Here is an 18,083-nt window from a genome sequence, read left to right as displayed (position 1 = left end):
TTGTTTATTTAAATTTTAAAGGACCAAATCAAACCTACCTCATATTGAGACCCCATTGACCCCATATAGATGGAATGATGAGATTGTTCCTCTTTTATTTTTTAAGAAGGATTATATCTGAATTTTTTTTTTTTAAGATTTCGAGGGCCAAAATCAAATTCACCTTCAAGTTTCGAGGACCAAAGTAAAATTTATCACAAATTATATAGATAAATTTACTCAAATATGCTTATCAAAACAAAAAAAAAAATTATAAAATAATAATACAAGTAATCAAAATTAGATAGTTTCACTAAAAGGAGCACTTTGATTAGCATTAACCAATTAATCATCCAAGATAGATAACCTAACAAAAGATGAATATCAATTCTTATTTTTTCAAAGCAAACAGAGAATCGCCAATAACAAGGAGACCCGTAACTTATGACCTATACATGTCACAAAAGGGTCAAAAACTAAACTTGCACACAAGTAGAGCGCCATAAATGATAAAACAACATAGTAATAAATGAACTCAATCGACATTACCAATAATTTTGTAACCAAGGCTTATTTAAGAGCAGCAGCAGAAAGAGCAGCATCTTGGGTCTTCCTGAACAACTTGTGTTGAATATGCTGAGCAAAGGTGCGAGGTGGGTAGAGTGGTGGCTCAGCCTCGGACACAACCTCCGGCAGTGGCTTCAGGATGATCTTCTCCTTTGGTGGCTCACAAAAGACTGCCCATGAGATCCTAACTTTCTCCTTGTTCACCAGTCCCCTGTGAAGAATACTCTTGTACTTACCATTGCTCAAAATCTCTATCGTGTCCCCTATGTGCATGATGATAGAATTTGGAACACATTTTGCTGTGACCCACTTGCCTTGATAGAAAAGTTGCAGGCCGGGAACCATGTTGTGGAGAATGAAAGTTAGTGCACTTATGTCTGTGTGAGCTTCAACACCAAGAGCAAGTTCTGGTTGAGGGCATATGGGATAGTAGTTGATTTTCATTTGGAGAAGTAGTTCTTCCAGGCCACCAACTTCCTTCTCTAGCCTTCCTTCTTCCAATCCCAAGCCAAGGGATAGTACGGAGAATACCTTGGTCGCTAGGACTCTCAATTGCTTTGCATACTCTTTTGTTGCCTCACTGCATACAAATTAATTAAGGGTGACATTTATCCATGAGTTTTTAATATAACAAAAATTATTGGGTTCTATTTTTTTTATGTCACATAATTTGGAGTTCAAAAACAATTCGTTACAAAAGAATAAAGTCATTTTTAAATTCGTGGCCAAATAATGATATAAAGATCAAAAAATTGCTTTATATTTATTTATTTATTTATTAGTATAATTGACTACAGTTTTAATTGTTCAGTTCTTCTATGACCATAATTTTCATGCTACAATTTTGATACGGTCGATCATTAATAGTTGCTTAACTTATAGTCGATCATATCAAAATTGTGGTACAAAAATTGTGTCCATAAACTTTCTTTTAATTGTTTAACTTCTAATAATATCTAAACTCTTTCATATGATATGCACGCTCTTTTACATTATATGTAAAATATAAAAATATTAGATATGAAAGTATAGATATTGTCTGAAAGATTAGGGAAGTGAAACAGTAATTAACCAAGGATATGGTAAACAGGAAAACTATTAGACACGGTTGGTAGATCAATAGAAAAAAAAAAAAAAAAAAAAAAATCGATCTAATTGTTTTATTAAATATTGGTTTGCTTTTATTAATGTGAAATACCATGTCAGTTGTAGTACGGATATACATAAGATCGATATGTAGTATAATTAACAATTAAAGGTTGAGCTTACATGTAGTCGCTTGGTGTCCTAGGCCATATGGACATGTCACGCTTCTCCTCAGGGTAAACAAGGTGGAAGAAATAGTCCTCCCACTCAAGCTGCCCACTAGCATTGTTGGCTAGCTTGCTCCCATACCCTTGAATTTGGCCTGAAACCTGTTCATTAGCATACTTTTCCTTTTCCTCTATTGGGAGATCAAAGAAGATCTTCCCTGCCTTTTTCACACGGTCAAGCAGGTCATCGGAGATGCCATGGTTAACAAGGTGCATGACACCCCATTCCATGGCAGCTTTCTTCAACTCCTCGCGGCATTTCTCTCGAACAGCCTCATCTGGAGATTCAATGTTCTTCAAATCAATGGTTGGAACTTGAGGCCCAAGATTGTTTTTCTCTTCCTCGAAGACATTGCCGATGCTGTTTAGCTCTTCTTGGGGTCTCACATATTCCTTTGGGATTGCCTGGATGCCACTGCTAGCCAAGCTTTCAACTCTAGGAGCCACTGAAGTCACCATGATAGCAATACGTATTTTCTTTCTTTCTTTTAATTACGTAATTGCTTTCCTTTCTTATTCTCTCTCTTTTTTATTTGCTTCTCTATTGAAATGTCAACCAAAATATGCTCTAATCCAAAAATGTTTTTAGGTTTTATAGCAATAAGTTTCCACTACATGCCAACTAAACGACAACAAACGAATTAACGAAGACAGTTCTCTCAATTGTGTCCACGGGGTAGAGAGCTACCACGTAGAGCGAGATAAGAGTCACAAGTGCGGGTTGGTTGGGTGTCACGTGATGCACTTACTTCCCGGACTTACTAGTTATTATCCACAGTAAACACGAGAAGGGTGGGATTGACTGGAAGCTTGGACCACGTGCTGACCCTAACGGTCAAAAGTGAATCTCACATCAGGTTTACCCTATTTCAACGGCTCACGTAGAGTTTTGCTTCCGAAATACGCTCCCATGTAGAGTTTTGCTTCTATTTTTTTTTTTTTTTTTTTAAATAGGATTTTGTTAATAGATGACATAAAGACATTTGTTAAAAGATACTTTCAGATATTTTTTATAAGAAATGAAAAAATAATTGATTTTATTTTACAGTTTTTTATATTTTTTAGAAAAATTATATCAAAAATTTTTTGTAATGATTTATTAACAAATATCTTAAGAATACTAATTAATCGGAGTTTTATTTTTTTATTTTTTTAAAGCACTTACATCAGTGGGTATATAAAGAAAAATTAATGTGTAAAATTCACAAAATTTTGCTTAAAAATGATCCATATCAATCGGTATATAATTATGTAAATTTACAAGTTTTCTACAATAAATGTGTAAATTAAAATTGACATTATTTATATTGCATTTATGTTTTTATTATTTCTTTACATATCCCAATGATAAAGGAAGATAGTGAATGGTGGTCGTTGTTGCGTATAAAGAAATAGAAATGATTAAAAAAATCAAGAAATTTTGATATTTTAATGAAATGTAGTATAAAATAGATAATCTAATGTAGGTGTTTTGACAAGTGAGTATATATAATCGAAAAAATAGGTTCTCATGCTAAAATAAACAAAAACAATTTGCATAAGTCGATGCAAATACTCTAGCACCAAGAAAGATGAGAGGATTTGAATCCAAGTTTTACATCATGGAGCTAAACAACATCATGAATCTAGGTTTCCCTTTAAAACCATACCTCATTTTTTCCCAAAACTAAAATTCATATAAGCATTTTACCCCCTCATGTCATTTTCTCAATTAAGCCCAACAAAATTTATTTTTAAAAGACCAACTTGGCCTCTATCGTTTGTTTTGAAATAAGGGTAAATTGGCCTTTTAATACTACATTCCGTCAGACTTAACTTCAAAACATATGGTAGGTGGTTAAGTGTTACCGAGTTATAACTTTGGAGGCTCAATCTTCTATTTCAATAGTTCAAGATACAAAAGGTAAAATGAGGTATAGTTTCAAGTGGAAAAATTGTAATTTTCCCTAATTTTTAGGATAACTCACTACATGATACTTTATATATATAAATATAAATATAAAACTCACCTTAAAATTAAACTCTTAAAATCTTATCATTCATTGATAAATAAATAATTTAGATTTTATCACCGTATATATATTTAAATAAGCATATATTATAACTATTTTAACATATATTTTGAGGTGATGATGTTAGGAAATTTAAATCACTAATTTATTGATGAATAGTCAAAGATTTTTTGATGTATAAAATTTGTAAAGGATCTTAATACCTTAACCATTCTTCCTTTTAAGTTATTTAAAAATAAAATAAAGGTAATTGGGTAACTCAATGAGAAGATTTAGGACCACAATTTTTTTGTCATAACTTTGCCACAATTCTAATATGAAAAATTGTAAATGGTGGAGAAAAAATGATGACCCATAAGAAAATCGTAAACAATCAGTTATATTATATCATATCAGAATTGTAACAAAAATTTTGATACAAAATTAATTGCGATCTTAGAACCATTCCTGAAACTGAAAACTGAAACTGAAAACTGAAAAACACTGTAGCAAAATAATTTTTAAATGTGTAAATAGTACCGTGGGACCCATTTTTAATATTTTTTTTCTGAATAAAGTGATTGTGGGTCCCATGAACAGTGCTCAAACAGTATATGAACAGTAAAATTTGTCTCTGCACAGTAAAATTTGTCTCCCGTACAATGTATGAACAATACTTTTACTGTTCATTCGCTGAAAAAAAAAAAAAAAAAAATTTTCTTAAACGCAAACGTGCATTTGGGAAGCGCAAAACGCGCTTCCCAAACGCACTCTAGGTGCTCCCTTTTTTTTTTTTTTTTTTTGAGAAACAAATTGAATCGACTATTATTAATATGTAAGGTTAGCCGGCGTCGGCTAAGAGTACAGGTAAAATGTGGGATGGAACCTCCTCCATCCAAACTACTAAACTGCTAACATGTCTAGCATGTCTAGCAAGGCTATGTGCTACAGAATTCCTATTTCTTCTAACATGAGAAATTCTAAAACTGAGAAAAGATTCTGCATGCAATTTTATCTCCTCAATGAGGTTACCATAGGAGGCTAGGGACTGCTCCTCCGCTTGAATTGCTTTGTTGATGATCTCCGAATCACCCTCTAAGATTACCGTGCTAAGGTTGAGCTCCCTAGCAAACATGATGGCTCTTCTTGCAGCTGCTGCCTCCACGTCTGCCACTGTCTGAGGAAGAGGAATGTTCTCTGCTAGTGAGGCAAGAACCTCTCCCACGCTGTCACGGACCACAACTCCCAAACCTGCACTGCTTGAATCTCGAAACACTGCTCCGTCATAGTTAATCTTCAGGAATGGGCTTCGTGGGGGAGACCAGTTCATTGCTGTGTGGCGATTTGTCATCTCAGTAGCTGTCTTCGCTGGTTGCACCCGACTGTAATCTTGCAACTGCTGTCGAGCACCGGCAGCTATATGACCGAGCGGAGTTGCTGAGTTACTGCTAACTCTAATTTGGTTTCTTCGATGCCATAACATCCAAACCACCGTGGCAAACAATTCCAAGTCAAGCCCGGCCTCATGAACATGCATTATAAGTTTTTGGAAGTCATCCCAATGTCCTGTGTTCCTGAAGTTCCAACGCATATCCGATTCCCAGACTTCGTTCAAACAGGGGCACAACCACAAGGCATGAAGCACGTCCTCAGTATGTGTTTTGCAGTGATCACAGACCTCTTCCTGAAGCACTCTAGGTGCTCCCTTGTACTACACGTTCTCTCATATTTTTTTCTAGACATTAATTATTAATTAAGTCATTAACATTGCTTGATGCTAAATCTTATGCTAAAAATAAAATATTTTGACCAGAAAGACAAAACTATGAAAATTGTATAAACAATCAACATTACGAGTATTAGTAAAATATTAACTGGAAGCTACGAGAAGGGTGTTTAATAAAGTTTTGATAAGAGCATGTGATCACTCCATGTGGCATTTTACAATGAAATTTTATGCATGAAATTCAAAGAAAAGTTTTTACTATACCATTGGATGTGCTGCATATCTGTACTTTGTAATGGTATCACATCATGTGAAAGACACTGGAAGATTTTGCAACGACAATAACAGTATAGCTAACAACAATAAAGGAGCGTATCCGTGTGAAAGACAACTTTGTTCTCTTTTTTAAATAGTTACAGTATGTTGCCTTGAAATAGTTATAATTTTTTGCTAACTCTAGTTCCGAATCATTTTTCTTTTAGATTTCCAAGTATTTGTATGTATGAGGTGCCGATTAAGCTACACCTACAAAGTCCTTAGCAAAGAAGAATTTCAATTATATTACTTTAGTCATATACCTAATTCTATCTCCTAATTCCTACATGTTCTTCTCTATTTTCTCTCTATACTCTCTTTCTCTATATTTTACTAAAAGTCTAAAAGCTAGCACCTAAAATCCAACAAATTAATAATAATAAAAGAACTAGTCTAGGGTCCAGCCGAACACAAAAGCGAAAGTGGAGAAGTATATCTTCAGGAAGTTGCCAAGAACATAATTTGTAGGCCCCAAGGTGAGAGCCCACACACAGGGTAGGTTTTTCTGAAGTCTCACTCTCAATCATCATTTGACCTGTGCGCAGGTACAGGACGCACAGAATACAAACCGATCTCGTAGTAGTCTTCTTTTTTCTCTTTAAGAATTTCAGTGGTGCACCCAAAGATTGTTTTGGCAAAACTGACTGCAACATCTAATTTAAATTATTATCAAATTTGACAATTACAGTTCATAACCATGACAGAAATAGATTTGGCACATATGTGCACCATACGTACAGATGTGATAATCATGTCTCCTCGAGCATCTATAGCGGTGGAGCTAAAAATTTAACTATTTAACTTTATCAAAAGTTATTTTATCTATTTTACCAACACACATGCTAAGCAGTGAATCTATTTTATCTTTTAACACAATAAAATAATATAAACATCACAATAAAATAATATATCTATTACAATAAAATAATTCATCCTACTACAATAAAATAATATATTCACTATATACAACCATCACAGCCACACACATAACCACAATCACCACCACCACCACCACCACCACCACCACAGCCCACAACAAAGAAAGAAAAATAAAATCAACCAAGCCCACACCCACCAGACCCACCAAGCAACACCCACACCCACCACCACGAAACCCACCCGAGCCACCACCATAAACACACCAATCTACCCACAAACCCACCCACAACCTAGCCACCCACCGATGCTGATCTACCCACACAACCATAACCACCGACGTCGATCTACTTTATTCCTCACTAGGTAATATATCCACTAATGCTGACGAACCTAGCCACCCACCAACGCCGATCTACCCACACAACCACAACAACCACCACCACACCACAGCCCACAGCAGGGGGGAAAAAAAAACCAAGTAAGGGTGAAATGGGTTGGTGGTGTGGATTGGCGGTGTGGGTCTGCAGCGTGTTGATGGAGTGGGTCGGTAGCATGGGGGTGGGCTGGCAGCGGTGAAGCAAATCGGCAAAGCAGAGAATAGACGAGGGAGAGAGAAAAAAAATGAGAAGGAAAAAGGAAGAAAGAAGAGAAGCCGGAGAGAGAAAAAGAAAGAAAGAGAAAATATTTTTTAAATGAAAGAGGAGAAAGAAATTTAATAAAATATATATTTTTTTAGCTCTCAACTACAGTGCACATCCATCTTTAGATATGCACTGTAGCAATGAAGTTAAAAAAAAATAGTTATAGCTCTACTACTGGATGGTGGTTTTTTGTGTTTAAGTGGAGCTAAAATAGATATATAGCTGTTTAGCTTCACTATTGTGAGTGCTCTAAGTAAATAAAGGCTACACAGTGAAAGGGTAGTTTATAGTCTTTTTTTTTTTTTTTTTTTTTTGAGTGTCAAATAGTCATAGTTTGAAGGATTGTCTTCCACCTTTTATTACTTTACAATATCACTTTTGTTATAAAAATAATTAATAATAATAATGGAAAAAAAAAAAGAATAAGAAGAATTAAAATAAGAGATTGGAATATGAAATTAAATGGTCATCTGGATCTCGGAGTAGAAAGAACTTCGAATGTACTTCTTTTAAGATACTTATAAAAAAGTATTTCTTTGAATATAATTTGGGTATAGCTCATGCTTTATTGCATAACATTATAAACACAAGAATGGCAAAACTTAGGTATAGTACTTTAAGTATTGATTCTTAGATTCTCCTCTTAAGATTCAGTCATGTAATTACTTAACTAAAAAATACACTTCCATTCCATGAGAAAAAATTTACATGACAAAATTTTAAAGGAGAAACTTAAGGAATATACCTAATTAAGTATTGTACCTAACTCTTATCCATACAAAAATGCTCATAATTTTATTTTCTTCTTTAAAGAGAATTTGGTTACAGGTCATTCTTATGGCATAAGTAGGAGAATACTTACAATTGTTTTCTTCTTTAAAAATACTTTTCTTTTCACCTTTTTCTTATTTAGAAGAGATACTAATTTGGTAGGGAGCGAATTTGGATTCATATATAATTAAAATTGAAATTTGGATTGAAATCAAATTCTAACTGTTAATATGATTAAACGTCAAATTGGTGGTGGAATTTGGACTTCAATCCAACCAATTAATTGAGTTTCTCTTAACTATTTGTAATTGGAATAAGAAAAGTTACCAGTCCACATTTTTTTTTTTTTTGAGGGGCAGTCCACTTCTATCTAATCAAAGCATACTTGAAGATGCGGATTCTCACAAGTCAAAATCATTTTAAAAGATTCGTTGAAAATCTCGAACCATCTTTCACCCTTTTAGACAATATATTCAATACATTTGAATAATTCGCAGCCCATGATGCACTGTAAATAATGAAAAAAAAAATTATATAAAAGTAACCAATAATCAATTATAACTTACTATATAAGATAGTTGTAGAAATTGTGAGAAAGATTGGTTCATAAAATAACACTACTTCATAGTTCATACTCTATATTCTTTGTCACTGTTTAAACGCTGGAACGACAAAAGCACTTTCCTTTTTCCCAAAACATTAAATGCAAGGCGTGGAAAGCACGTAACATTTTGCGTGCATGCAAATTTTGTTCAATGCATTCCAACTGGTCAAAGTCAAACACCCAGCTCACGCACGTTTCAGCTAACCCAACTCTGAGCATCAACTATGCACGACGCAACAGTAATAGGCTGAGAGGTAGAGCAGAATAGGGTGTACTAGAAAATACCCTAGTTAACAATATTTGCGACCACAAGAATAGTTCTAAAATACAAACATAAGCAATAAGTTTAAGGAGAACTTTTTTTAAATAAATTTTTCATTATTTTTTATATAATTTGTTATAATTAGCACATAATAATAAAAGTGTTCTAAATAATAGACTTATATAAAAGTGATTTTATTCTAATAATAACTTTACACCTAAATGAATTATGGAAAACTCAGGTTATGTCCAATAATAGTTTTTGTTTTCTATTCTTAAAAACTTATTTTTGGAAATATAAAGAAAAAACATTTTTTTTTTCTGTATTTTTGATATCAAAAACATGTTTGGTTAGGTAGCGTTTGGATTGCGTTTCTGGGTAGCATTTTAGCATTTGCATTTTGCTTTTATCTTTTTTTTTTTAATTGAGAAACACGTGAGATGTTGTCTGTTAGTGGGTCCCGTGCACAGATTGCATTTTTGGGTAGCGTTTTAGGGTTTGCATTTTCCTTTTTTTTATTATTATTATTGAGAATAGTGTTTTCACGTGAGATGTTGTCTGTTAGTGGGTTCCGTGCACTGTGCACAGGACCCACTACCTCTTTGACAGTAAATTTTGCACTGAAATGTGTCTGTCAGTAGATCCCGTGCATTGTTCACGGGACTCACAAACATCTTTTTTCACACAAACTTTCATTAAAAATAGGTCTCACGATACTATTCACATATTTAAAAATTATTTTGTTACTGTGTTTTCAGTTTTCAGCAAAATAAGCGATATCCAAACGGACCCTTCATTGAAATTTAAAAAAAAATAGTTTTTTGAAGGAAAAAAATAAAAATACGAAAATATATTGTTATTAGGATTTGAACTCTAACGCTAACTCATTAAATGAGACAAATTCATTAAATCAAATGTATGTTTTCTTTGACTTTTGAAAACTAGAAACTGAAAACAGCCGTTTGCATGCTTTCAATTTCTTTCACAAATTAAGTTTTGAAAACAGTTTTTGTTTTCTGTTTATTTTGAGTTGCCAAACAAGTTTTTTTAGTTTCAAAATTTTAAAAATTGTTTTTGAAAACAGAAAGTAAAGGGAAAAAACAGTTACCAAACATACCCTTATATTCTTAACATTACTCATGGTATTTTTTGAGATCTTGAACTTCAAATCTCAATATCTTAAAGGCTATTTCAGATGCTCAAAAAGATCTAAATATTACTGATACAATTATGCAATAAGGTAATTCCATAGCTAGCTGCAATTTTCATTAGAATTTTAATTGTTCTAAATTTCTAATACCAATAAATTAAACTAATATTTTTTTATATGTCATTCTCACTAAACTATCACTTGATTTCTAATTATTATTACATATTATTATGGGGTGTTATTATTATTTCCATAATTGATATTTGTATTCTTTGTTGTTTTCAGAATTCACGTTGTTATTATTACAGTTATTTTTATGGTTGATTAACTATACTTAAGATTATGGTCATTAGAGTGGTAAACAAGCTGAGTATTGAAAATTCAGACTTGTTCATTTACTTTTATTTCAAATATGAGCCAACCTTAAGCTTGTCATTAAACAAATTACATGTTCAAACTTAGGTCTCTCTCTTGTTGAATAAGCTCAAGCTTGTTTACATACTAATTAATTAACTAATTCTCTTCCCATTAAAACTATGATTTTAATTTTTAATTTGTTTATGAGTTTATTCACAAACATATTATTATGTTTGAGTTTGGCTTGTTTAATAGTCAAGTCTAAATTTGGGCTTAAGTTTAGCTTGTTTGATAAAGACCAAAAAGAATGAATATAAACAATGTTTTTTTTTTTTTTTTTTTCTCAAGTTGAGTTTAAGCTATTCATAAACCATTGGTATATAGCGCTAACAATTGTTATTACAATTTTACCTAACAAAATAGAGCTATTATGTCTTTTCTTTAGGTCATGCTAATGAGTGCCTTTAGGATAATAGTTAATAATTCATTTTAGGAAAGTTTTGATACAATTTTTAAGGGAAATGAAAAAAACTGTTAAAACATTAATAACTTTTTTTTTTCTTTTCCCATAAAACATTTCTTTAAATAGTAATATTACAGTCAAAAACTATTTTACAACATTTTTACAAAATGTTGATATGGTTAACTTTTTATTGGTTTTCATTTAGACCAACCATTAATGTCATTTTTTTATTTACCAAGAATTACTTATTACATCAACAGTTTGTAAGTTTTTTTGTAAAATAATTTATATATCTAGTATTATTCTTTTTTAAATGGAATGTTAACCAATGTTATAAGGGAGTCCATTAACATTAATAGTTTGCTCTTACTCCCATTAATATGTCAGCCAGTTAATAATTTGCACAGACTTTGCTGCACGCAGGCTCTGCTCACATGGCATTTAAATTCACATCCGTATTTCCTCATACCATTATACATACATAAATTATACAAAGCTTTCTAGAAAAAAAAGAATGGTTCTAGAGTGGTTTCACATCTAGACTCTGGAGGAGGTTCATATATGGAAAAATGAAGTGGTAGGTGATGACTCGTGACTCGTGTTTGCAACTTGCAGTCAGCAATGATATGATATCTGCCTCTCATTGGCACGTACCCTATCATTCTACATTTCTATGTGCTGGAACTTAGTCCTGCATTCATACAAGTGGAGTGGTTTTTTTTTATTTTTTTATTTTTAAGAAAAAAGAAACTAGTGAGGTAGTTGACTTGACTATGCTATCGTTAATAAATGAATACTCCAAATTTTCTATTAAACGGCTAAAATTTGCTGCAAGTGACAAATTAGTTCCCCAATTATTAAAAAAGAAAGGAAGAAAAAGACAAATAAGTCCCTTTCCTTCCACCAATGACCAAACTAACATATTAGTGGAGTAGGTTTTTTTTTTTTTTTTTTTTTTTTTTTTTTTTTAAATTATTAAAAAAGAAAAAGAAAAAAGAAAACTCTAGTGAGGTAGTTGACTATGCTATTGTTAATAAATGAATATAATTTTTCTATTAAACGGCTAAAAGTGGCAAATTAGTCCCCTCCTCCCCCCCAAAAACAAATTATTAAAACAAGAAAAAAAGAAAAAGACAAATGACCAATGGCCAATGACCAAACCAACATCGTACGTACAAGGGGGGAATTAAAATGGTTTATGGGAGGGAGGCAAAATGAGGTCCCCATATATTTCTAATTATCTATCAACATCCTTTGTATTATTTCATATAAAATAAATCCTTTATACTATGAATTAAAGAGGCCAGATCCAAACTTCAAATTTTCAAATAGAACAAAACGAATAAAAAGTACTCTTTCATACTTCTCCCACGGTCCCACCCCACCTTAATAGTCATGGCCAAAGGGCCCTCGGGAGAGGGAGGTGATCCATCGAGAAAAAGCAAAATCTGCCTCTTGGTTAAGAAAAACCCCAAACTTTAAAACTGAAATAAATTAATTTTTTTCTAATTAGAAAACCCCTGTTATTGTAAAAGAAAAGTTCAAAGTTTTGAAGGTGGAATCGAGATCGAACCATAATGATGTCATAATTAATTTAAGAAATTTTTTAAAAGATAAATAAATATATTAAATTTGTAAAAGTAACAAAAATGACTAAAATAGCCAAAATAAATATTGAGATTTATGATTTGTCTTTCACAAGATAAATATGAATTATATCGAGATCGAACCATAATGATGTCATAATTATATTTTATATCTTAACTTTCACAAGATAAATATGAATTATTAAATCCTAAATAAACATAAATTAAATATTAAGTTTCTTATTTTATTGTATTTTTTTAATATCCAATCCTGTTTGAATAGACAGACAACTATTTAATAAGAAATTTCAAAAGAAAATGGTTGACAGCTAAGCTTTTAGTACAAGGTTTTTTTTTAAAAAAAAAAATTATTTTATTTTTTTATTTTTTAAAAGAATTTCAATTTATGGCACCTGCTCCTGATGATAATTCTTTATCATCAGACCAAGACACTAATCGGTTTTTGGTATAGGCAAGCATTGAACTCTAGATCTTTTATTCAATCATCAAAGACTTTATCAGTTGAGTTAACTAGAAGAAAGTGATTTGATACTTCATACATGACAGCCAAGTATTTATGGATTCGGACCCTCTCTATTTCCCTTTGAAATGGAGAGAGTCCATTTCATGAACAAGATTTGTTTGAAAAAATCTATGGTTAAGTTGGAGTTTTTTGGCTGAATATCGTAAAAACGTAAGTTTATTTGTGATATGGGAACTATTGAAAGTTATTTGAAGAAATGAGGAAAGAAGCAAATTTCGACAACAGTATTACCGAAATTCTAACAAAAAGTATAAGAGAGGAGAGAGAAATGATGTGATGCCTAGAGTGAGAAAATTTTGAATTTCGGTAATGAGGTTACCAAAATTCCTGCCTGCCCAAAAGTGCTCGAAGGAGGAGTGGCTGCAGAGAGAAAATGAATTGCGGCAATCATGTTGCTAAAATTGTAGGGGAGGAGAGAGAAAATTTGATTGGCATGTTAGGCAGTGTAGATTTTGGATTGCATAGTATTTCTATCAAGAGATTGGTACATATTAGTTTCTCATATATATAAGGAGGCATATATTTGTACAAATAAAAGATAGCAACAAGACTAGGGATGATCACGGTGGTATATGATTCTTGTTCCCCACCCAAACCTTCTGCTTCGCAAGGTACCCAAACCCAACCCGACCCGATCTCTCCTCCTAAGAATATAAATTAGCCATGAAAATTTCTTGGAGGCTTCTCTCCAGTCTCCTCTTTGTCAAAATTCAATCCCATACAATTGAATTATGATTCCAATTATTTTTATTTTTCCAAGAAAATTTATGATTCCAATTATTTATAGCATTAAACTGATTGTCAATTTGTACAAAAAGAAAAATATGGAGCAAATTATTTGTAATAGGCTAATAGCCGTTATATTTGCCATAAGTATAAAGTATTACTATTAAGTATTAAAAACAACTAGCCATGGAATTTTGAATTTATCTACCTCCTGAAATCATGTGGTTTTCATATATGGTAAGAATATTTGAACAGTGTGGTTTGGATAATAAGGATATTTGAATTGTGTTGAATCTTTTCCTCCAAGAATTAAGGTGTTTTTGATATGGTAAGGACATTTGAATTGTGTTATTTTGATATGTTTTAATATCCTTATCATATCAAAATAACACAATTCAAATATCCCATCAATTTTCTCCTTCTCCCACTTTACTCTCCAAATTGGGAAGAAAACCATTTCATCTTAAATGTAGGCCCAAGGAGAAAACTCTTAGACCCCCCACCATTTTCACTCCCCACTCCCCTCTCTAACCAAATACACTCTTCTCCCATATTTTCCCCTCTTTTATCTCGATTGCCCCCCCCCCCCCCCCCCCCCCCCAACCAAAAGGACCTAGATGCCAAAGGCTTATATGGCCTTTGTCTAGGACATTGGGCTTGCTTTGGGGTAATGTTAGCTATATTACTTGATGGGGGTAAAGGGTCATGAAAAAAATTGTGAGCTTAGATGGCCTTTGTCTAGGACTTCGGGGGTTAATGTTAGCTATATTACTTTATAGGGGTAAAGGGTCCTGAAAAAATTGTGAAAAATGCATGCATTAGGCATAGAACCGACAACCTCCCGCCCATTTAAGACCTTTATCTAACGCACTGACCACTAAACTAGTTGGCTTCCTTGTCTCATATTTGAAATTTATATTTTATTTGTTTTAATTATACAAGATTAATAGCTTTGCATTTACTTTTATCACTATGGGGCACACGAATTTAAATAAGGTACCTATGCCACGTGTCATATCCATGGCCAAGGAGTCCATTATCGTGCTGAGAAGGCCACACGCTTGAACAATAATGCCACATTAGTGGCACGTTACTAGAGGAGGTCATATCGTAGAGAAAAAACTTTGGGGAGGGGGTTAGCCCTGACATGACTGAAGGGATGGTGGCCGCCACCACATTTAATGTATCCCACCAAACCTCCTGGCTGCATTTATGTAGAGAAGACTCCTGAACAGTGCTGCCTTAGTTGCCCTAACTCATAAGGGGCTTGAGAAGGAGTCTGATGGGACAAACACTCAAGTAGGGGTTTGGACGATCAACAAATGGAGAGCCAAGATCATTTGAAAGTAGCTATATAATGTAAGAGACTCTCTAGGGAGAGGGGATCGAAAAAATCTGTAGAGAACACATTGTAACAATAAGAGCTGAAATTGTATCTAAGTCCAAAAGAACTAAATTCAAGAATCATTCTCCTCGGACTTTGCGGAGGAAGGATTTCCTTGCTTTAAACTTGTCTTGCTTTGCTGTCTTAATATCTCTGATCCATTGTGTGCATTGCCTGATTCATTAAGGCCTAACCTTTTAAGCCCACTCTTTACAAATTCATTGTGTGAGGCTCTTTGGGCCTTAACCCATTCATCATTTAGGCTTAGAAGCCAAAAACCCACCCCTACAATCACTATTTACTTAATAGTATTTTCTAAATTTATTTTTGTTCAAGAATTATGCTTTTACATCAATAAATATGAATATAAAATTTGTAAATTTATGTTAAAAATGATTTTATTTTAAATTAAAATGCTTTTCATTTGAAAGATTAATAAACACAAATTTTAAAGTTTGTTTATATTTATTATTTTCTACTCACTTTATAAAAATAATGAAAATTTGTTTGAAAGTTGTTTTAATTTCTTTATATATTTTAAGGGAAAATTTCCATATTTTTACACATTTAATATATTTATTTGTATTTTAAATAATATTAACTTAATTTTGACATCATTACGGTTTGACCTTGGTTGAACCTCAGTCCGACCTCGGTCTAATCTTAAAAACGTTAAACTTCTCCTTTTTTCGGTTCTTTGAATGATCCAAGTTTGAAAACCACAATCTATAACGTTTTTAGTCATTTGGTTTTAGATGCAATGGAAAAGCTCATAGGTACCAAAAAAAAAAAAAAAGTATTATTAAATTATGACTGAAGGGATGGTGGCCGCCACCACATTTAATGTATCCCACCAAACCTCCTGGCTGCATTTATGTAGAGAAGACTCCTGAACAGTGCTGCCTTAGTTGCCCTAACTCATAAGGGGCTTGAGAAGGAGTCTGATGGGACAAACACTCAAGTAGGGGTTTGGACGAACAACAAATGGAGAGCCAAGATCATTTGAAAGTAGCTATATAATGTAAGAGACTCTCTAGGGAGAGGGGATCGAAAAAATCTGTAGAGAACACATTGTAACAATAAGAGCTGAAATTGTATCTAAGTCCAAAAGAACTAAATTCAAGAATCATTCTCCTCGGACTTTGCGGAGGAAGGATTTCCTTGCTTTAAACTTGTCTTGCTTTGCTGTCTTAATATCTCTGATCCATTGTGTGCATTGCCTGATTCATTAAGGCCTAACCTTTTAAGCCCACTCTTTACAAATTCATTGTGTGAGGCTCTTTGGGCCTTAACCCATTCATCATTTAGGCTTAGAAGCCAAAAACCCACCCCTACAATCACTATTTACTTAATAGTATTTTCTAAATTTATTTTTGTTCAAGAATTATGCTTTTACATCAATAAATATGAATATAAAATTTGTAAATTTATGTTAAAAATGATTTTATTTTAAATTAAAATGCTTTTCATTTGAAAGATTAATAAACACAAATTTTAAAGTTTGTTTATATTTATTATTTTCTACTCACTTTATAAAAATAATGAAAATTTGTTTGAAAGTTGTTTTAATTTCTTTATATATTTTAAGGGCAAATTTCCATATTTTTACACATTTAATATATTTATTTGTATTTTAAATAATATTAACTTAATTTTGACATCATTACGGTTTGACCTTGGTTGAACCTCAGTTCGACCTCGGTCTAACCTTAAAAACGTTAAACTTCTCCTTTTTTCGGTTCTTTGAATGATCCAAGTTTGAAAACCACAATCTATAACGTTTTTAGTCATTTGGTTTTAGATGCAATGGAAAAGCTCATAGGTACCAAAAAAAAAAAAAGTATTATTAAATTATGTGTTCACACTACTTTATATTAAATATATTTTTTTATTCATTTGTTCACACTGTTTTGTAGTGAATATATTATTTTATTGTAGTGGATATATTATTTTATCATGTTATTTATATTATTTTATTGTGTTGAAAGTTAAAATAAAACCACTAATGTTGAGTGTTTTGTAAAGTAAGAAGGTAAGATAGATAAAATAGCTTTTTGTGGATCCATATTGCTAAATTTATGGCTCCACTAATATGGATGCTCTTAGGAAATGTGAAATTAGGGATAACAATTGCTACCCAACCCGCAGGTACTCGACCCTAATGGGTCGGGTTTTACCTGGCCCAATAAAGAATAAGGTCGAGTCTATATTTTGGTAAAACCCAACCCAAACTTGAACTCGGACCCAACCCGATTAACTGTTAAGTTACCAAAACACCCTTATATATATATATATATGTGTGTGTGTGTGTGTGTGTGTAGTTATAAACCCTAAAATTAATCTCTTATTTTAGCTCACTCTCCTCTCCCACTCTCACTCACTCTCAATCTCACTGCTGGTCCAAGCTCTTTCACCTTTGCCCCAAGCTCATTCACTCTTAATGTCACCGTCAGCCCAAGCTGTCACTACCGGTCTGTTCTGTTTAGTTCTCTTCAAAATCTTTTTTTTTTCTTTTCATATATTGTACATAGTTTGAGATGTTTGTTTCAATTGTTTGTTTCATATGAATCCCATTTTCCAAGAAAAGGTACGAGGAATCGCGTGACATCATTGCCTGAAACCTAAACCGAGTCCTATTTGCCGAGCAAAGGTATGTTTTCTAATTTTTTTTCCCAAAACTCATCAATTTCTATTTTGTTGATTCATGTTATTTTTGTACCCAAACCAAGTCCTTGTATTCATCAAAAGGGGTTTTGTTGATTCATATATATAAATATATATATATATATATATATTTTTTTTTTAAAAAAAAAAAAAAAAAAAAT

At 32.6% G+C, this 18,083-nt stretch overlaps 1 protein-coding gene across 1 annotated transcript; it reads right to left on the bottom strand.

Annotated features, from left to right (window-relative positions):
- Positions 1–287: 287 nt before the first annotated feature.
- On the bottom strand, positions 288–2,430 carry LOC115972360 (leucoanthocyanidin dioxygenase-like). The gene is made up of 2 exons (XM_031092627.1): positions 1,816–2,430; positions 288–1,126 (listed from the first exon to the last, which is right to left on the bottom strand). The coding sequence occupies exons 1-2, from the start codon at positions 2,316–2,318 to the stop codon at positions 550–552; spliced, it is 1,080 nt and encodes a 359-aa protein (XP_030948487.1). The 5' UTR covers positions 2,319–2,430; the 3' UTR covers positions 288–549.
- Positions 2,431–18,083: the final 15,653 nt, after the last annotated feature.

This window comes from Quercus lobata, chromosome 12 (assembly GCF_001633185.2).
Source record: "Quercus lobata isolate SW786 chromosome 12, ValleyOak3.0 Primary Assembly, whole genome shotgun sequence".
In the NCBI taxonomy this organism is placed as follows: Eukaryota; Viridiplantae; Streptophyta; class Magnoliopsida; order Fagales; family Fagaceae; genus Quercus; species Quercus lobata.
Note: the sequence above shows the minus strand (reverse complement) of the source record. Positions and strands in the feature narration are given on the sequence as shown.